The sequence below is a fragment of the Macrobrachium rosenbergii genome, chromosome 26, assembly GCF_040412425.1.
Source record: "Macrobrachium rosenbergii isolate ZJJX-2024 chromosome 26, ASM4041242v1, whole genome shotgun sequence".
In the NCBI taxonomy this organism is placed as follows: domain Eukaryota; kingdom Metazoa; phylum Arthropoda; class Malacostraca; order Decapoda; family Palaemonidae; genus Macrobrachium; species Macrobrachium rosenbergii.
In genome coordinates, this window is record NC_089766.1 from 11,085,026 (window position 1) to 11,106,745 (window position 21,720).

The window sequence follows — 21,720 nt, forward strand, 5'->3', positions numbered from 1 at the left end:
TTACTATGAAAGATGTACATAATTTAAACAGATGAAAACAAATCTAAAAACTTCAGTTTGTTTCATTTATTTTGGGCTGAGAGCATTGGAGAATGTGAATCCTTGATTGTCTCGTTTGTGCATAATGAGATTCGCATGTTGTGGTGTGTTGGGATTCCATGTTTCTCCAGCCAAACGGATAACTCCATATTTTGTCCTTGCTAATGAAACCTTTTTCTGGGTGAAATTTTTGTCAGCTTTTTTTTCGTATTTATTGGAGTACTCACTGTATTCTTATGTTCTTATTGTTGGTTTGCATATTTAAAATATTATTTTTAGTTTTTAAATATTGTGCTGTAGGTCTTGAAAAGATAGGAATTATAACCTGTGATGATGGAAAATCAAAACTCTGAAATGGCATAATATACATATCATATACTGTATTTTGGTTATAGGCCGTTTCTGTTACTTCCTTCCCTCTTACTAATTTCTGCTTCCCAAGGGGAGACCCATTATAGCCTTTCTGTTTGTATGGTTATGAACATTAAGGTTGCCATTTAAGTTATGTAAACATAGTAATATTTCTTTTAAGGAATTGTGTATTTGTTGATGACCTATGTTAACAAATGGCCCTATGTCAGTTCAGTAGTAGAACAGCAGCTCCTTCTTGTACTGTAGGCTGGCTGGAACCGCTCTTAGATCGCATTGGGCGCAACTGGACATCTGCAGTAACTCCTGTTATAGACGTAATCGGAGATGATTCCCTAGAATATACATATTCCTCTTTTGTTGCTGTTGGAGGCTTTGATTGGAACCTTCAGGTAGCCAATAGTAACATTTGTCCGCATGGATATTCCCAGAGCAACTGTATAATCGTACCTTGTAGGATGCCCCTTCTCCACATTAATTTTTAGTACAGTATCTCCTTTTAGACATTTGAGTAAAGAACAGTCATTGGTAACAATGAATGTTAATCCTGTCTGCCTCACCTTTGCATTTTTTGTATTTACTTGTCTGTACTTGTGGTAGCTAATAAAACTTTTTGTTGAGGCTGTGGAGACCACTGCCTTTGCATATGTCAAGTTTTCTTTTCAGTTGTGTTTGACTGCTCTTGCATCTTTTGGCAGTTTAGTTCAGTGCTCTTTTTTTTTTTATTACTTGCACCATTTCTAAATACTGTACATATTCCTTATCAGATATCACAAATGGATCTCTCAATATCTGATTTATAGTTGGGAATAATTACAGTATGTTGGCAATGGATCAGAGTCCATTTCTCTTCTGATTTGTTTTGTATAATAAAAGTTGTTGAACTAGTGTAGGAGAACAATGTTTATGGCCTTTTTCAATAGGTATGATAGCTGTTTGTATGTCAGTTAGAGACGTTGGTATTCATATAAGAATACCCAGGAAGCAGTTCTTGAAGATCAGATAAATACTCCCACAAATTGGTGTAGTTTTTAGTAGACATGAATACTTTTTTTGCTGTGTAGTAACTACTTTACTTTGGATTTTTAAGACCAACATGTGTTAGTTATTTTTCAAGCTACAGTAGTAGTATTTTGGATTGGTGTGTTAATGGCAATTACAGTATAGCTTTTGAAGAGTGGATAGAAATCTTATATACTCTTTTAGGGTATTAAAAGTGAAATTTGGTGCAAGCCAAATGTCAGCAAGTATTATGGTGTCTACCTTTAAACATGAAGTCTTGTTACAAACGTTATTTTTCATTGGTGATTTCGGAAATAATAAAATTTAAGATGCTATTCTCCTACTTTAGTTCTTTTTAGTTTTTAATTTAGCAGAGAATGTTGAAGCATAGTTTACCTTTTATGTCTTTGCACGTACTGTACAGCAAAATGAGTGTTTTGCATGTCTAAATCTGATTTATGTGTTTGGTTAACATCTAATCTGAAAAGTAAACAAGGTCCCATTCACTAATGTTAGGTTAATTTTAAAAGAATTACCCAACCATGCACTAGACAAGTTTTGGTGCAGTGTTTGGACTTTCATACAATACACTAGATTCAAATGGCTCAGTCCCCAGTGTGCATTTACATTTTTATTTCCATGTTTTGTTAATATTCCATTATGTCCGTGTACACTTGTTTGTGTAGTGTCACTTTCTTAGTTCGTAGCAAAACTGATTTATTTATACTGCGTAATAATTGTTGTCCTGTGAAGTTCCAGGTTGTCTACAGTAACGGACTACTGTACGTGCAACCGGTGTTGTGATTCATGTTTCCCTTTTTTTCGTTCAGCACTACTGTGCAGCTCATGAAAAATGAAGGGAAAGGTCTTCTTCATTTGCAAATGAAATATATTGTAAAGATATTCTTCCTTCTTGCTATTCACAAAGGATGTCATTACTGTACAGAAAAAGATATAAAACATAATTGTTTAAAGCTTTTATGTATGTACACAGTATATTTATATATATATAAGTATTTATATGTTTTAGTATATACTGTACTGTATATATGCATAGTTATTTATGCACTTGCTGTCGTGTGTGGCTTGCTAAAAATAGTGTTTGAATGATGATTTCTTTTGAAAAGCTCCTAGTTTGTCTCGTTAAATGAAAATTTTCGTATTTTCAACATTTTGTTTTTTGATAAGCAGCAATGTACTGCATATCTTTGGTAAACATTGCTTTTTCACTATACAGTGTAATAATATAACTTGGGAAAGCGTGTGATTTGAATGTTTTCTGTAATTTAAAATTAGAGGTAGCAGTTATTTTTTAGTACAGCAAATTCAATCATTTACAAGTGCTGATTCGGGGCAGTGTAGATATTCCTATTAGATATTTAGATATTTCTTGCAGTATTATTCTTATAAATTGCTTTTTCCATTCTTAAAGAAATATCATTCAGGCAGCTATTGTTTTCTCTAAGTTCTTGGGCACAAATTGCTTGCATGATATATCTGCTAAACTAAATTGAATTGCATGTTTTCTTTTTTCTGATTTTCTTAAGCTGTCCATAAATTTGGATGAATCCAAAGGTAATTGCATTAGACCCTAAGAAAATAATCTTTAAAGTGCATTTTCTTCCATATGTTCAAAAGCTATAACTGCTGGAATAAGTTTATATACAAGAAGATGCTCACTTACACACACTCACACACACACTCACTCACTCACACTTTTTATAAACTCTTAATACGAATTTTAAAAAGTTTCTGAACCCTTTTAAGTTTTTTGTATTTGTTTTACCATTTTGAAATTATGTTTTGTATAATGAACAGCAGAATTGCTATTAAATTAGTGTTGTTGTTTAAATTTGATGATTGACTCACTGTCATTTTGTTTTTTGTACTAAATGGTATTTTTCAGCAAAAAAATAATTGAGTACAGTACAGTACTGTGCATATTTTTTAATCTTGATTAATCTGTGATTTTTCTTCATGGTGGCCATGACAGTTTAACTGGCATGCCATACCTCAAAGAGAGCGTGCACGTCACCAACATCCCGCTGAACCTGTACAGTCGCCAACTATGGCTGGTGGTCTCTTTGCCATTGACAAAGCCTTTTTCGAAAGACTGGGAACTTACGACTCTGGATTTGACATATGGGGTGGAGAAAATCTTGAATTATCTTTTAAGGTTAGTAAGATATAAGTTCATGTTGCTAGTTTTAGATAATATTAGAACAGAAGAATTTTATGTACCTTTAACTGATATGTCTTTAGTAATACTTTGGTAATGACTTTTCAGAGTGGGTAAGTGTATATATTTCAGTGTTTTAACAAGAGCTTATAGAAGGTAATTTTATACCTTCTTGGTAATTGTTGCTTGTAGTTTTGTTAGTCTATCTGACATTATTGGTAATTTTTAAGACTCTTATCAGTTTTTATTACAGTAATCATAAATTAATTGATGTTTGTACTACATTATAAAAGTGCATATTGTTCATTTCTTTGTTTGTTGTTGATATTTTCTGAAGTGTGAACATTTGCTGTAGACAAAGCGATCTTGAACCATTTAATTATTTTTTGCAAAAAATACCATCTTAATATTCAGAAAATTTGCTTTTGATGAGCAATATAAAATTAAAAATCCAATCATTCTTTTTCTTGTCAACAGACTTGGATGTGTGGAGGCACCCTGGAAATTGTCCCCTGTTCTCATGTGGGTCACATATTCAGGAAAAGATCCCCATACAAGTGGCGATCTGGGGTCAATGTTCTGAAGAGGAATTCCATTCGATTAGCAGAAGTGTGGTTGGACGAATACAAGAAATACTACTATGAGCGAATTGGCTATGATTTGGTAGGCCTTCAAAATTCAGCACAGTATAGATGTTGATTTCTGTTGACACTTTTGTTTATCACTTTCTTAATATGGGTTTTGTGGGGTGTGTTTGGTATAAGGTGGCTGCCTTATTGTTATTGGTTTAACAAGATCACTGAGGCACATTTCCAGCCTCTCACTGGGCCTGCCTGAAGGCTTTGTTCTTAAACGAGAGGTGGAAATCGGTGCAAGATTAAAGTTAAAGTAGTTGGAGAGCTAGATGGGAAGAGACCCAAGGGAACATGTAAAAAATAATATGCTGAAATCAGTAGAGCTGAGGAGAAGCAACTCTACAACAAAAGACCTTAATGGTACCCTCCTTACATAGGGTAACAGTTTACTTTCGTCCTTCTAGATGTAATTAAATCAGGATTTTCACCTTAACAGTAATCTAGCTTTTACAATTCAGTACCATTATAAGGTCACCACTGACTGCTTGTTCTATAATATTATTATGACAGTGATGATAACTCCTTTCATACTTAACCCCTTAAAGTGAAATCTGATGTTAAAATATTAGTGATAATAATGATGATGGTTGATACTCTTATGCAGGAAACCTAAAGCCTATGAACTTACTTAGCAAGCTTCCACAGAATAAAACTCCAGTACTGTATTTGAAAAAAATAAGAAATTCAGCTGAATGCAGCATAATGTGTGCATTAAAAACAGTATGGAGTTGATTGTATAAAATAACAAATAACAATTCAACTGTTGAATAAATAAAAGCTAAAAAAATAAAAGAAATGAAGAAAGTTGTGCTTGTTACCTCTTAAGCAAGGCATTGCAAATGCTAGACAATAGGCAGCTATTGGTTTGAGAACTTAAGTTAAATGGTCACCACTTTTAGAGGTACAGATATTCCAATCAGTTAATTAAAATGCTATTAGTGGATAAGATGTTGAGCAGCCACCAATTACTTTGTATCTGCCTTATGAAATCTTTTTAATAATTAATTCAAGTAGCTAATTGGTATTGTGCTGCTTGTTAGTACAAATAATATTTCTACAAGTGTAGTTAGTCTATTGGTTATTTTATGAACAAAAACCATATTAGTAGTATGAACTGGATGAAATGATCTTGATCATATGAATAATTTCCATATGATAGATTTTATATATCTTTACTCGTGGGTCTAATTTGGTTAAGCCATTCAAGGTTTTGAGATAACATTATGCTTAGTATTACAACTCTCTCTCTCTCTCTCTCTCTCTCTCTCTCTCTCTCTCTCTCTGGCATATCGTACCTTTAATCTCTCTCTGGCATATCGTACCTTTAAACTGGATGCTTTTTATTGAATGTTTTCAGATGAAAAAAGGCTTTTGGTTAAAGTGAACCATAGTTTGCCTTTTGACATCTCACATTGTTGCATAAAAGGGACATTTGAGGAAAAGGTTTTTGTGTTTGGTATTCATTTTCACATAATTCACATGGCATAATGAAGTTTTAATGCAATGAAACTTTATATGAATTGTGTTATTTGTTGAATTTACTGCTTACATAAGATGACAAGGAAATGACAAAATTTGTTTTGCAGGGTGACTTTGGCGATGTGTCAGATCGGAAGAAGTTGCGTCAGGATCTGGGGTGCAAATCGTTCAAGTGGTATTTAGATAATGTTTATCCAGAGCTCTTTGTACCTGGTGATGCTGTAGCCTCAGGCGAGGTGAGTTTTCTTAGCAATTGTGAATTTATGCAACTTGCCTCTGTTTTGTTTTGCTAACACAGTAATCATTTACTCTTGAGTTGAACACTTCAGTTTTGCACAGTTTGTTTTGATATGAATTTGAAAGTCATTATCTCAATATTAGTGACTGCTAAGAAGAGATAACTACTGTCACTGTTAAGATATGTACAGTATATATTGTGAAAATTACTATAACCTAAAAGTTCAGGTGCTTTATATTGTATCATGCTTTCATACCAGACATGATCCCTACTGGAAAGAACAAGTCAGTTGTGTTTATTACCAAATAGTCATTTTTTGTATGGTAACATAATTTTATAATTTTTTATTACATTATTATTTGTTGGACTTTTTGCATTGAAATGCAATTATAAAGTAGAATTGCAAGTCAGCAGATGAAAATTCTGTATAAACAGTTGTCATTTGCTTTGTGAAAGATTGAGGTGAATAAAATCGTTGTTAAATTGGTACATATAGACAACCTGTAATCGTTGATAAAATTTTCTAAAGCACCTGAACGTTTAAGAAAGATTTGCATTGATAGTAATGATTTGTACTCATTTTTATCATTTTGAGTAAATTCCTAATGTTGGATAGGTAGAAAAGCTGTTTCTGAAATTTGTTCTTAATTTTGTACTCTTGGTACATTTAGCAGAACAATTTGTTTGAGTGATGGTAATACTTTTAATGTCACAAAATCTTTTATTTTGCTGAAATTAAGAGATTCAGGTTTAAAGTAATGCTTATATGAATTTCCTTTTGAATTCTCATTTGTAAAACCTTAAAAATATGGTGCATACATTGATATGTTAATTCTTGAAGTGTTTTCTGGAAAAATAGCCAGATAACTTATTGGTTTTTTTATGTTTCTTAAAAGTAATATATCATGTTAAAAGTTACTGATCACATATGATTGCTGTATGTAAAATAACATTGTACATAATACAGTACAACAATCTCTAACATAAAGAATTGACAGACATGCAGTATAGGAATGACAGAGCTTTTCAGTGGTTAGTGAAATAATTTCTTTGAATCACTTGTTTGCAATGTTTAGTTATGCATTGTTTTTCAGTGTTGATTATTATAATTTCAAAATTATTCGCTACTGAGACATCTGTTCCTCATTTGTGTCTCATGATCACATTTACTATTTCAGATATTAACAGTATTTTATGTAATTATTTTATGTATCATGTTTGTCTTCTACTAATATTTTTGTGCGTTACTCTTAGCAAATATTCAAGATGTGTAGAGAAATTAAGTCCATTTCCAGTGTAAGGGATACAGTAGTGTTATTCTTAGTTTTCGGCAAAAACTCTTGAATATCATTTGCGGCAGTTCTTTTTCTGGAAATTTATTTGCTAACACCACTTAGTTTTGTCACCCTATACAACTGTAGTTTCTTTTGCATGTGACTGCTGACTTTCTTAGTACAGTATTAACAAAAGTTCTATTACTGGGTTCTTATTAAAGTTTCAAGCTTGACCTGTTTGAACTAGTTGTCCATAATGGTCGTACACTGGTTCAGTTCAGGGAAAAAAATATGTAATGTGCTTTTGTTTGTATTTGTACATATGGTTATGGGCTGACAAAAATAAGGCTTCTAACACGAGTGTGGGAGTTAATGCACATGTGCTTCCTTACTTTGATCCTTTTTCTTTGATAGTGACTCCACACATATCATTCTTAGCCCTTCCGTTTGAATTTTTTATGCTTTCATACAGATTTTGTGTGTATTTTGTGTTGTGTGTGACATAGGAAAGGGTAGATTTAATTTGGTTTGAATATTTTGGTTTCTGGCATTTCATTCAAAACACCGTTGGCATAAGAACCCCTGCTCAATTTGAATTGATCTCCAAGTTGAACTCCATACAGCTTGCATTAGTCACGTATAGGATAGGCTGTCCTGACACAGTCATTGGTGGTATTAGAACACTGGAATCATAGTATAGAAATATAATATTGTCAGTTTAATTTTTCTGAGTAGGGTAGAAATGGCAAATATTTGGGTAAACGGTAAAGTAGATCCATGTAGTGATTATTGAAAGGCTTCAACTAGTGCTTCTCCACATTGCATATTCCTGTACAGTATAAGGTTAGTAAGGCACCTGTGTTGGTCAACCATTTCCCACTCCAGGGTTGATAAGTGTGACTTTTGTATTTTTAAAAGTTCTCGTTTGTTTAGTACAGTATATTAGTAAGTTCTTACTTGTTTTGAAGTTTGGAGGGATGTAATTGATGATAGCAGTGTAATTTGCAAGTTATTCGAGTTCTGCTAGCAGAATTAATATTATAACGCTATGGAACATGGGTATATCTTTTCATTTACTTTCTAAATTTACAAGCAAGACAGGCAAAGAAAGATAGATGTAGGTTTTTAGGTATACTATTAATGTTTAAATACAAGCTTCTTGTGCTTTATTTTTAAATCTGTGTAATCACAAATGCAATACAGTACAAGGGTAAATTGCACTGGGGCTCAAGAAGGTTCAAGAATTGTTAAGATTTTTATGGGGTTTGAATTACTGTAGGTAGAAATTTCTTGCATACTTGTCATTAGTTACATTTTATTCTAGCTTAATTTTTTAATTGTAAAACAGTTCGATAAACAGGAAGATGACCGTATGTAGATATTTACAGCATCAAACCAAGCGTATGTTTCAAGTTTTAATGTAAAACTTGCACAAGAATTTTTATATGCCATAACTTGGGTGTGAGCCAACAGTTGCTTAACAGGGTACAGTACAGCTGTACCTGCTTTAGATCTCACAATCATAATTTTGGTCTGAGATGTAAGACATTTCTAGGAATCTTTCAAGCGAATCCTGTGGGAGTGTACTGTCACTTAGCAGTAGTACTCAACTACTTCATGGTCGTAATCATGCAGTCAAGTCAGATTTGACCACCATGCCTTATTGGTCTCATCGTTATAGAGCAAAATGACAGTTTATTGTAGGTCAGTTTTGTGAGAGTTTAATGTTTTAAGTCTGTGATCCAATTAGCCTACCTTGTTTTACAGTATTGATTATAGCTTGAATACTGTAATTTGATTGCTACATTTCAATGTAAGAAAATGCATATGCTGTGGATACTTCATAAAATTGATGAATACTTCTCATCAGCCAAGTTTGCTTTAATTAAAATAATAAACTTATCACCAACAATTCTTGGTTCAGAATCTGTGTGGTCAAGGTAAAATCTTTTAATGCTTGATACACAATAAGTGGGAGCTTTGTCGCTGTGTTATGTTAACATGAATGACGGGTGAATGAACTGCAAAAATGTCAGGCGTGCATGTTTGTTTACCAGCTAACAAAACCTTTCTGTTCCCTCCAACTTGAAGATATCTGTCTTCGCAGATGACTTTTTCATCACGTTACTCTGCCACAGGTACATGTATTTAAAAGCACAGTGACTAATATACGGTGATGTGAATTTATGCCAGCTTCGGATGTATGACAGTAATTTTGCAAAAATAAGCAAGTTAGTCATCATTCCTGTAAAGTAATTTAATGAAACGTCTGAATCACTTAGCTAAGGCTCCATTGAGGCTCATATGTATCATTTGCTAAAATGAAAGTTGAATGTGGACCAAAATCAATTCAAAATTAGACAGGCTAGTGAAATAAGACCAAAGGGAACAGGTGACAAGTACAGGACAAGGCAGAAAGCAGTGCAGCTGCAGTCAAAGGGATGATGCTCTGGAGAAGGTTTAAGTATCATCTAATGTGTGCCGTAGAAGATACACTGGAACAAGCAGTCCTCTGCAGGGAAGTGAAAAAAGTAAAGAACATAGGTTCGGGTACCTCTGTTGCCAATTTTTTAAAATATAAAAGAAAGTTGATAAGTTGGTATATATGGCAGTTGAGGCTTAGATAGGAACGATTGTCACACTTACTATTAGAAACTGATAGTTGACATTACAATCTTGGTGAAAATGATAGGGTAGAAATTGTGACATAGTATAATTAGATTGCTGGGTATTATAGAAATTAATTGTTTATTCTACAAGATTTTACCTCACAGAACAGATTATTCCTATCATACAAATGAATTATATTGATTTCCCAAAGTCCAGGGATGTTGTATTTGAGTTTGATAAATATGCATCAGTATTTATTAGATTAGATAATCTTATTGTAGAGCAGTGGATTAGTTGGGAATGAGGAAGGATTAAAACCAAGAATACCTCAAAGCACAAAAGGCCTTATAATATGATTAGGAATATTAGTTAAAATAGGAATGGGACTACGACTTAAGGTACCTCTGTGATAGGCATGATTTTTGTCACTTGTACAAGAAATACCTGATGAAAGTCCAGTTACATTTATTTAACTGCATAAGTATAATGTGGTTTTCAACATTAAATCAAACTGAATAGGTTTTGGTTTAACGATAGTTGACAGAAAGAAAAGCACAGATAGATTAACATATGGTTAAAACATAGAAGAGGGTGTGCTGACAAAGTGTCTGTTATGAAATAATTACTGTATATAAGAAGTGTAAAAGCAAGTGGGGAAAGTTGTACATGACATAATTTACCCAGAAAAGCTTCAAGAAAGGTTTTTCATGTCAAAAACATGCACAAAGAGCAACCAGGTGACAGTTGTTAGGCAATTGGAGAAGAGATTTTGTAGTTGATTTTAGGTTGTTTCAGTAATGGAAAATATGGGAACCACATGTTGGCTTAAGAATAGAAAATGAGAGATCCCTATAAATTATGTTGTGATAGGTGTAGTATATTAAGTTTTATGGGTACAGTACAGTATAAGCTTTCAACAGAAGTGCATTTTTAATCTGGTAGGTCATAGCTTATTATTTAATATATAAAAATTTTAAGGTACCCATCACTATATTGAGAGAGGCAGATTAGTTTTCTAAAGGGTTTTTATTTCATACATACTCTGCAAGGCATTATTCTGCTCAGGAAATGGTGGATGTGTGTGGATGTGTACTCTGTCATTTCATCACTATAATAATTCCATGTTTCATAAAGAAATATAGTACAGGCGGTCCCGGTTTACGACGGGGTTCCGTTCTTGCTTGCGTCGTAACGAAAAATTAAGCCGGAACATCGTCGAAAATCGTCAAAAATCATAAGAAAACCTTACTTTTAATGCTCTGGGTGCATTGAAAACGATGTAAACTGCATTATTATTGAGTTTTACATCAAAAGAACCTTCAAATTATGATTATTCTGCCATTTTGGGGCCATATTTCTTCCGTCGGATAACCCCGGAACATGCGTCGTAAGCCAAGGAAATAATTTCTGATGAATATATTTGAAAGCGTCGAACCTCGAACGTCAGTTGAACCGTCGTAAACCGGGGGACTGCCTGTATAATAAATTATTGGTACTCGACAGTAAGTTTTGTTAGGTATGCAGTCCTCAGATACCAGTTGTTAGCGTTCTAGGTATTTTGATCAAGTTTACAAGCAGTTTACATACAGATGTTATTAGACCTGCAGAGAAAGTATAATAACATTGATTCTTCATTATCACAAAATCTCAGACTCATCAGTACTGTAATTGCTTATGTTTTGAAGATATCACAGTCTCTGACTGAGAAGTTATTGAGAAAGCCATTTTACTTGTAGTGATCTTACTTTTACTGAAGACTTTTCTTTTTCACATGGCTTTTATATTATACAATACATAGAGTGTTCACATGACAATAGTGTACCTTCGACTATCTAAAATGACTTTAAAACTAGTTGACAGCTTTAATGACTCATTTATATTTATGATGTGGACCGATAGGGATGACTTTCACTAAACATGATAAGCTTGTTAAAACAGTATAGCAAATGCAGATTTTTCACAAACACATCATTTTGTTAAATCAGTTACAGTTACACTGAAGTTTTGTAAATATTGATACTCTTTTCCCTATTAGAACTTCTATAAAATTAGCTCTCTGAAGGGGGATTAAAAATGCCTATGGGCTATATCATCCTTGCAAACAGGTTCGCAACTTGGGTAGAAGTGGTTCTGTCTGCCTCGACTCCCCTGCACGTAGGGCTAACTTACACAAACCCGTTGGCCTCTACCCTTGCCACAAACAAGGGGGTAACCAGGTAATTTAATAGCAAAAGAAATATTGTGTAATATAATCTTTGTAGCAAACTGTATGTTTGTTGCAAAATGCAGTCAGTTCCCTTACAGAACTTACAGGATAGATAGGCAGAATTGGAAGGCCCAAGAACCAACAAACGGTGGGAAACAAACAGGTTTGCATGATGCTTTTTTGCTTGCTGATTATACTGAGCTTTCTTAGACTTCAGTTGGATACTGTGAAGTGCTGATAAGATGGAGATGGTTATAGTGCATGATGTGAGCATTTGCAACTGTACAAAGCTTTATGAGAACTGCTGTGTAGTGCATGGTTTTTTGCATGCTTTTGATATGATTTTTTTGCATGATACTTTTAAATTTCTTTTTATTTCTGTCTATTACTGTACACTGACATAATTAACTTTTAATACAAATATCTGATTTTTCTTTTATGTATGCTGTATATTTGAACCTTAAACATAACATTCACAGCTAAAAATTAGAGATCTGTGTTGGGGGGATACTTTGTTTTTCTTTAATGTGTATTTTTCAAATGCATTATCATAAGTGATTGAATATTTTGAAGGAAATTTTTTTATTTTTGATCTCTTTTTGTCACAGCTACCATACTTATAGTTAAATGTCAGAAAGTAAACTGTATACTGTATTTCTGTAAAAGTAGTGAGCCATTTGTATTTTTCCAAATGTTGCTATAAGTAGTAGTAATGTTTGTATGTAGTCAGATCAGTCTCTTTTAGATGTTAAATATGATATGTTCATGATTACTCCCCCCCACCCCACCCCCTTCCTAATTGCTGTACATTTTAGAACCCTTTGTAGCCTAAGGGGAATATATTTTTAGAGACACAGGCTAGCCTACCACTGCATTTCTGACTTTGCACAACTATTAATCAGGACAGAGTTAACAGGTTTCTTCTCTACTGAAGGGGTTGCAGATACTAGTACTACAGTAGTAATAGTATTAAAGAAAGAATATTGGGATAACTATAGGATTTCCTGCCTTGCTATGGAAGGGGCTATTTAAAATTTTCTAATCATACCAGACCAAAGTTGTATTTTTATTTACATAGGACAAAGCTGTATAATAAGTAGTTGTACATTAAGGACATGCCTTTACATTGATGTATACCCTTGAGAATTATTCTACATTGATGTTACCACTGACTTATGCTTTCTAGTGTAGATTAGCCTATTTGAAGTTGGAATAAGCCCTATGCTCTACTTCAATAACTGATATCTTTCAACCTGTAATTGTAACAGTTTATAGTTTTTTTGTAGATTTTCATGGATTGAATATTTTGCTCTATTCAGCCTTTTTTTTTTTAGTGCCAAATGGCCTTGTGGGTAGAGCCTTTCTGGTCTTTGCTGAATTCTGCCCTGATGTCTTTTAGTTTTGCTGCTTCGCTGTAGAGTGGCAGCTGATCATCCTTTTCTTTAAAACCTTCGGTAACCATCCTCCAGTGCAGCAGTAGTATATAGTCCTGTTTGAATAAGCTAGCTATGTGGTACTAGAGGCTCCCTGCTTTTTTTCTCCTTGAATCTTGGTGTTGACTTGTCTGAATGTGAGTACAGTAATATATGAAGCATGGTGATCGTGGCTGTTGTAGTTAGTGTTGTCTATGTGCGACAGATCCACAACTTGGGAACCGGACAGTGCGTTGACTCGCCTGCTAAGCCTGACGATAACCACAAACCTGTAGGACTTTGGCCTTGTCATGGGCAAGGTGGTAACCAGGTAAGTGTTACGTCGTTTTTTAGGCAATCAGTTAGTTCAGTGGAACTTTGTGCTGCAAGATATTAAATGTTGGAATGCTATGTGATTTTTAGTCATTTTTAATGTAGATGTAAGCCAAGCCACAAAATTTACAAGTTGGAAAAAAGTTGCATTCATAAATATACTACAGTACATAGAAATTTATCATTAATGACTCTCAGTACAGTATTAAATTCCATATCATAATTCAGTGTAGCAAACAAATTTACAACTTGATCATTATAGTGGCTTAGTATAATTTTCAATATTGTTCTTAGACAAGTAATTGTTCTTTTGTGTTTTTATAGTTAAAAATGTTTATCTTTCCTAAGAATGAAAGTATTTGTTTATATAATTAATATAGTATTAGGATATTATTTCAACATGTCAGCAGTTTAGCATTGCAGCCTCAAAAAGAAGTTGTTTTCATAAATTGGGTAATTGAAAGTTTTTATATGTTTAATTTACTGTTATGTGTCAATCTTTTAAGCTGTTTTCAAGTTTTAGTTTATATAATAATTCTTTAACATTTCAGGGGTCATAGTTAGATTAAATGAAATGATGAAATATACCTTAACATACCTTCGTGCTTGACAAATTTATAACTCAATTTCCCTTGGTTAATGTAAGGCAAATGCCACCTTTTGATCAATTGTAGTTTTACTACATGGTTTTAGAAAGTTGATGTCATGTGTCCCAATTTAACTTGGTACTTTTTTTAAGGGACAGGAAAGTATTGGTGTGCCTTCTCTCTCTAATTGACTGAGTACATTGTACTATCTTAAAATGTTACACTTAAAATTAGAGTTTTGGATTGTCATTGCCACATGAAAGTAAAACTTGCCATTCTTGCTATTTATAGACATTAAAAATTATGCCCTGAAATTTGACAGAAGTCAAATTTATCTGTATAGCAATATTCAGGTGTTACTCTTCAAAATAGTGTAAGGCCATTTGGTCTTGAAATATTATAAAAGTAGAGTACTTTAAGTCTGGGAATATCCAGCCATACTTACATATTTATTTTAATGTGTAATGCTTGATGAAGATTCACTGTTTTTCACAAGTACATAAATGAATGTAATAAACTGTATGATTACTGTTAAAATGATTAAAGATTAACTGTTTGTTTTATCACATAGAGTGTTAAATATAGCATATAGAAATAAAACTACAGGGCTTACTTTTTTGTAAAAATCTGTTATGGAATCTTGAGTTTTAAAAAAGTATTTTCTTGCCAAATATTGTGCAATGTCAGTGTGTAATTTTCATGTATTTTTACAGTATTGGATGTTAAGCAAAGAAGGAGAAATTCGAAGAGATGAAGCCTGCATGGACTTTGCAGGAAAAGACGTTATCTTGTATCCTTGCCATGGCTCTAAGGGGAACCAGTATTGGGAATATGCTCCTGAGGTAAGCCAGTTTTTTAATCCTCTTCTGAAGAAAAAGCTCAAGCAGTATTTGAGGATTTAGACTTTACCTTGAAACATTAAATCAAGCAGAGTTTTAGGGTTAGTTCAATATGCTGTGTATAGTGCATTTTATTTTTCAGGTCAGCTTTTAAACAAGCATCTTAAATTAATTTGGTATTTCCATAGTAATTACATCACATTCTAACCATCTTGTGATATTTAGCCTTTCATAGTATCAAGAAATTATGATATTAGAATTCTATATTTTGCCCAATAAATATTTTAAAATTAAAGATAATTTTTTTTTTTTTTTAAAGTAGCGCATATTTGCTGTAAAATTCACTTCCATTGTTCTATCATGGGTTTTTAATTTAATAAGTATTTCTTTGAGGCCAGACTACCATAAATTTGCAACTACCGTAGCAAATTCCCTTGGTACTGACAAACCATTTTGATGATGATGTTTTATGTAGTTATTTTATCTTGTGCCTTATCTGTAACTGAACTTTTATGTGTAAACTGGATAAATGCATATAAATTTAGGAACTTTATGTTCACCTTCTTGGGGTATTCACTAGAAATCTTTTTGTCTTTCCAGACCAATCGAATTACCCATGGTAGCAGCAAGAAATGTTTAGCCATTTCGGCTGACAAGAAGAAACTTCTTATGGAAGACTGCAATTTGAATGAGCCAAGACAAAAGTGGAAATTTGAGAATTATGATCCTTCGAAAAAGCTATGAGAACTGCTTTAATTTTAAAGGATATTATATTGCTTTTATTATATATATTTTCCAAGTGCCTCTGTGTATTAATTTATTACAAGAAAAATATATCAGTGATATGTGATTTTCTATTTTGTGCTGTTGTTGCAGCACTCCCGTAATATAACGAATCTGAAACAAGGAATAGGTACTAGAAAAGCATTTCTCCTATCGTTATTCCTTCTTTTGTGTGAATTGCTGATTTTTTATTATTCTGATAGAGCAAACTGCCATTCTACCAACAAGGTTCAAGGTAAATTCCCTTCCAATCAAATGAATCACTGACTTGATTTTGAAGAGGGTAAATACTGGTGAAGTCAGAGGAACTATTTTAGCAGTATACCTGTGCTTGGAATATTGATTGATAATGGTTGTGACTTCCGTTTCTTATGGCCTGTCTATTCTGCTGTGAAGGAACACCAAAACAGAAGGAAATGTTTACATGGTTTTATGTTATTCTGCAGTTGCACTTAGTTTTCTTTACCAGGAATTGAAGTGTCTTTGAGTATTGCAGTGGAGTAGTATAGTTGGTTACTACGCAGAAGAGAAGTGACATGAAAGCACCAACCTCTAAGAAATAGACTCTCTGGGATTGCAGAGAGAGTGCAAACTGTGCCAGTCTTCATCTTGGTTGCTAGTTTCTAGTACGTATGTGCATTTTCAGTGGTTTTACTGTTTTGCAATGAAAATATGGTGTGGTTGGTGACATGGGGATATATGCATGAATGCTGATTGAGCATATGTCAGGCATTATGCATTTATACTTTGTAGTGTAGATTTCTTATTGTGTATGCTGGGAACCACATTCCAGTCTTGTGCCAGTTATGACAGCCAGTGTCATGTGTGCCTCAATTAATAATTTTTATTTCATTATAGGGACATCACTAATAACAAGACTGAGTTATCCAGACTTTTTCCTCTTTATTCCAACAAGATTACCAAGTTTTTACATGTTAATTATCAAGTGAAAATCAGTATGGCCAAAGAATTGCCATTTAGTTGATTATTGTAGATTTGTTTGAAAATGTCCTTATTCAGTCCTGTTACTAGAAATGCCATGATTCAGTTATGTCTATGAAATTTATTCTTTTTAATTAAGTTTGTATGTTATCAGGTTTTCCTTTGGGACTGTATGAAAGATGGTGTTGGATATTGGTTAATTTTAACATTATATACATGTATTTACCTCATTCTTGTATTATGATATGCTTATTTTTTTCTACATTGTTGAATGTTATTCATTTCTTTATTGGTGCTTGGGATTGATTAAGGACTATAATCTTTTAGTGTGCATGGATGATGATACAAAAAATTACAAGAGGTAGGATTTTTCATTTGAAATCAATGAAACAAAAAGACAAGGAATTAAGATGTTACAACTTCTATGAAGTACATCAAGATGAAGCAGGTATCTTATGAGATATCTCATGGTGATATCAATTTCTTGTTAATGGTTGAAGGAAACTCGTAATCTTTTGTGCAACATTAAGGGAAGTCTTCCAAATATTGCCACAGTCATAACTAATATGTATGGGATTTTGAATTAATTGTTTATGGATCACCTTTAATGATGTGACTTGCTGATAAGGGTGTGTTTGTCTTAAAATGAGTTTTTCAGAGATTTTTCTGAAAATGAGTTATTCATAGGTTTGTCTTAAAATGAGCTATTCATAGGTTTGTCTTAAAATGAGTTATTCATAGACATGGCCTATTTGTATAGCTATTAAATTTCAGCTATAACCATCATTAGAGGGTTTTCTTGGATTTTTTAAATTGAAATTGTTTGAGGTTTAGGCCTTTTTTTTTATGTTAATGTCAAGACATGCACCCTTGAAACTGTAGTTTCTTATTGTAATTCTGTTTGTTGTATGAAGAAAATTGAATCATTGTTGAAATATGATACACAGTTATTGATGTCAATCCTGGTTTTCAGTTTCTCAGATTTTAGTACATGCATACATTAATGTATTTGCAATGGTTATCACAATGAAATATAGTGGTTGCAAAACTATTTGTCCAAAAAAATATCAATTTTATTCAGAATGCCACAAGCATGAAAGGAAAAACGGGCTTTTTTTTTTTGTTACATATCTGTGACATTAAGAAATATTGCTGTTGAAATGTTAATACGGTAGTTGTTCTTTGAAAGACATTACTGAATCCATAAAATGTACTGTAACTGAACCTAATGAAATTATGCTTTCTTCTGTACTGAATTAAAAGCACTATACAGCTATCATACATTGTCATAAATTTGCAAAGAAAATCAGAAAAACGAAAGATTCCGATCAGTTACAAAAATGAATGCAGTGCTAAATAATTACAACCTTAAGTTACTTCATGTCTTATAAAATGAAAAGTTCTATCATAGTTGTCTATGCAACCAGCAAGGAATATATTTATAGCAGGCTTCCCATGTTTGAAATAACTATTGTGTGAAATGCAGCATGTCAAAGTTATCGACCAGTATGTTATTCCTGTGCTGTACTAAAGTTTCATTTTATCTGTATAAGGTATTGTGGCTTGTGAGTAATTTACCTGAGACTTCTGAAATTTGATGGATGGCAACAAACCTTTATGTTTTGTTCTTTTACAGAAGTTCTGTACTGCTGTTACCAGTAGATTTCTTGCACTGATGTATGAAATTGGTATATGAATGTTATGCTGGTGAATATATGATACTTATAAAGTTAGCCATGGAACAATGATTTATTATGTATAATAATTATTTAAAAAAATCCTTAACAGTACAGTATTAATATATCTACCATTGCAGCTGTTGTTGACTTAAGGACAAGCTTTAGAAGCTATGTGCATTGGATTAAAGTTGCTAAACATGCTTAGAAATAATGGCATTTTATGCATCATCATAAAATGTGTGCAGATTCATAGTAATTTTATTCATACAGGGTAGATAGTGATATTTTCAATCTTTTTTTAATTAATTGCAACTTTGTGATTATTATAAAAGGATCTGATCATTCATTCCAAAACTCTCGAATTATTTTTGTAATATACTAGTCTGGTTTAACCAGATTTTGAAACTGAGAATGCCATTTTCATTACTTTAAACTGAGTCTAGTTTTGAAATGCATAAATCCAAATTCAGAGTTTCATAATGTTGACTAATCACACAGTTGGTTTATAATATTGAGTTAAAAGTACTTCCCTGTGCTAAAATTTTTGTTCACATTTTTCTTAATACTGTATACTCTGAACACTTGATGCTCCTAATATATTTGTTCTATTTCACTGCTGTAAGAGAAATCAAATTTTGGCTGTTATATCTAAGAGACAACTTCTGACATGCATCTTGTTGTGGTTATCTCTTATAAAGTTAACATACTGATGGCCATTGTTAACTTATGATAGTAATAATATTGCAATAGGAGCTGGATTGTGCGTTTCAAATGTAGGCTAACCATAACCTTTATAGTGTTGAGCTAAACCTGCTTAACCTACAGGTGAAGTCATTTATTAAAAGTAAAGCCAAGCAAATATATTCAGTGAGTTAGAGAGACGGAGTAACGACGTGTTGTTTATTTGATAAATGAAGCTTGTATGTTTATTATATTAACCAGGTTTTGTATATATATATGTACAGAAGATCAAACTAAACATCAAACATCCCCATGATAGAATAAGAATTGTTATATAGTACTTAATGCTGAGTCTGCTTGTATGTATGTAATTTCATAAAGAACTCATGTTCTTCCAAAGATTGATTACATTCCACATGACATTCCAGTGAACTGAATGATTAAATTATATATTAATTAGCATGCACTGATTAATATTTCTGTGATTAGAAAACTCAAAATCCTCTTAGATTTTTATAAACTGTAGCTACCTTTTTGTAAGCAATGACATATCATATTTTGGTTACCATGTGAACATATCAAAATAATGAAGAATTGTCCATACCGATTAGTTTTTTTTTTCATATGAAAGCATTCCAGATTTCTTACTTGTTATATTATATCAAGTGATGTGCTCTCTCTCTCTCTCTCTCTCTCTCTCTCTCTCTCTCTCTCTCTCTCTCTCTCTCTCTCTCTCTCTCTCTCTCCTTATTGTTTAATATTTCAAATAAAATAGAGCACTATACAGTACTCATATAATGGAATCTTAAACTTGTCAAATGCCCTAACTCTTGATGGTGATTGGCTAAAACTTTATTACTGAATGTTTGCTCCTTGTTTATTCATTATTGTTCCACCTATGTAGCTTTCAGATACAGGAACTCTTTAATTTGTCCAAATAATAGAAGTTGTTGGGTCTTTTTTTGAACTGTACACAGACAGACACATGTAAGTTTTCCCTTAAATTTTTTTATCATTTGAAGCGGATAAAATTTGTTTTCTAACACCTGAGTTCGATATATATGCAGTATTATTAGTCAACAATGGCCACAATAATGTGAGTGTGCCTCTACGGACTGTTACTGAAGAAATGAATCATTTGTCCCAACTCATTATGAATACCAATAAGATATTTTGATAAAGAAGTTTTGAAGGAGTTAAGAGACTTTATATTTTTGTTTTGCTCAATGAAACCTATTGTTTTGTACTTATCATAGGCTGTATATTTCATGAATTGATTATTTGTTAATAGATACAATTAAAATACTGTAGAATTGTAACACATGTACAGTTGTTTTGCAGAATTTTTGGCAAATATGGGTAAAAGTTTAGCAAGAAGTTCATAAAATCTTTCTATTGTACAGGTATATGATTAGGCACCATCCCAAATGTCAGCAACAATCGAGTTAAGGTAATCACATAGTTTACATTCAGTAATTTCTTTTAAGTTGAGGTTTGTCACTGACATTCTTTTAAACAGCTCACCATTCTGTCAATAAGTTAAGTTTCTTCTTTGCATTTTTGTACATCATAGTTTTCTTTTGTAATCACCTGACATTGCTTTCTTGCATTTACATGCACAGGTATTGGGATCGCCATGTTTTTCCCTGATAAAGATGAGTTGCTGGTACTTGAGATGCAATATGCAAATGAAGGAGTAGAGCTGTGGAAGTATAGCCTAATACAGTAGATTGGAGTGCTTTTTAATATGAACTCTCTCCACTATGCTAGGCTTTTACCAGACGAGTAAACATATTGTATACAGAAGTTGTATCATTGTAGGTTAGTGAACGACTGAAGTGTTAACCTCAAGTATGTGTCCACTCATTTGATGATGATGCAAGATCTTCACTTCTGATGACTACAGTGTATATATACATTACTTATAAATGTTGTCATTAGGACTGTTGAACACTTGTGCAGGCACTCTTTGAGTGTTGACAGTTTGTGTGCGTGTGCTTTGTTTGTTGTGTGGTAAGTGAAATTAACCACTTGTTTTCCAATGTACTTTTGGGGGGATGGTATTGCATACAGAGACTGTCAAAGACTTGTATTCATTACTGTTCCCCATGTGATTTTCCTCAATGGGTGCCTTATTAAATCATTCCTATTAATGTACGTGTTTCATTAATCCCTTTTTTGGTGGTGTAGAGATGGATTATCATGGCTGCCCCCAAGAAACCTTGGCACTGCCAGAAGTGATAGTTGGAGTTCTCCTTATGTAATAACAAACTTGCCTCGTAGAAGTGCAGATTTCAGAAACCAGGATCTTTCAGGTGAGAGAAGGGTGGTGCCAGCCATTCCACAGAGTTTTCAAGGGATGTTTGAACATTAGTTCTTCACACTACCTAAGGAGTTACCTTGCATGCCAATGATTGCTATCCAATTTTCCAA

At 33.0% G+C, this 21,720-nt stretch overlaps 1 protein-coding gene across 23 annotated transcripts in view; it reads left to right on the forward strand.

Annotated features, from left to right (window-relative positions):
- The window catches only part of LOC136853022 (putative polypeptide N-acetylgalactosaminyltransferase 9), a 344,125-nt gene extending 322,685 nt beyond the window's left edge, over positions 1 to 21,440 (forward strand). For 14 of the 23 annotated variants that reach the window (XM_067128181.1, XM_067128186.1, XM_067128190.1 and 11 more), the window contains exons 7-12: positions 3,404 to 3,586; positions 4,067 to 4,252; positions 5,811 to 5,939; positions 11,931 to 12,041; positions 15,077 to 15,205; positions 15,803 to 21,440. In XM_067128181.1, the coding sequence (XP_066984282.1) occupies positions 3,404 to 3,586; positions 4,067 to 4,252; positions 5,811 to 5,939; positions 11,931 to 12,041; positions 15,077 to 15,205; positions 15,803 to 15,946 (882 nt within the window). In that variant the 3' untranslated portion in view covers positions 15,947 to 21,440. Of the gene's footprint in view, positions 1 to 657; positions 801 to 3,403; positions 3,587 to 4,066; positions 4,253 to 5,810; positions 5,940 to 11,930; positions 12,042 to 13,669; positions 13,775 to 15,076; positions 15,206 to 15,802 lie in introns of all 23 variants that reach the window. The other 9 variants (XM_067128197.1, XM_067128199.1, XM_067128201.1 and 6 more) reach the window with 3 other exon arrangements.
- Positions 21,441 to 21,720: the final 280 nt, after the last annotated feature.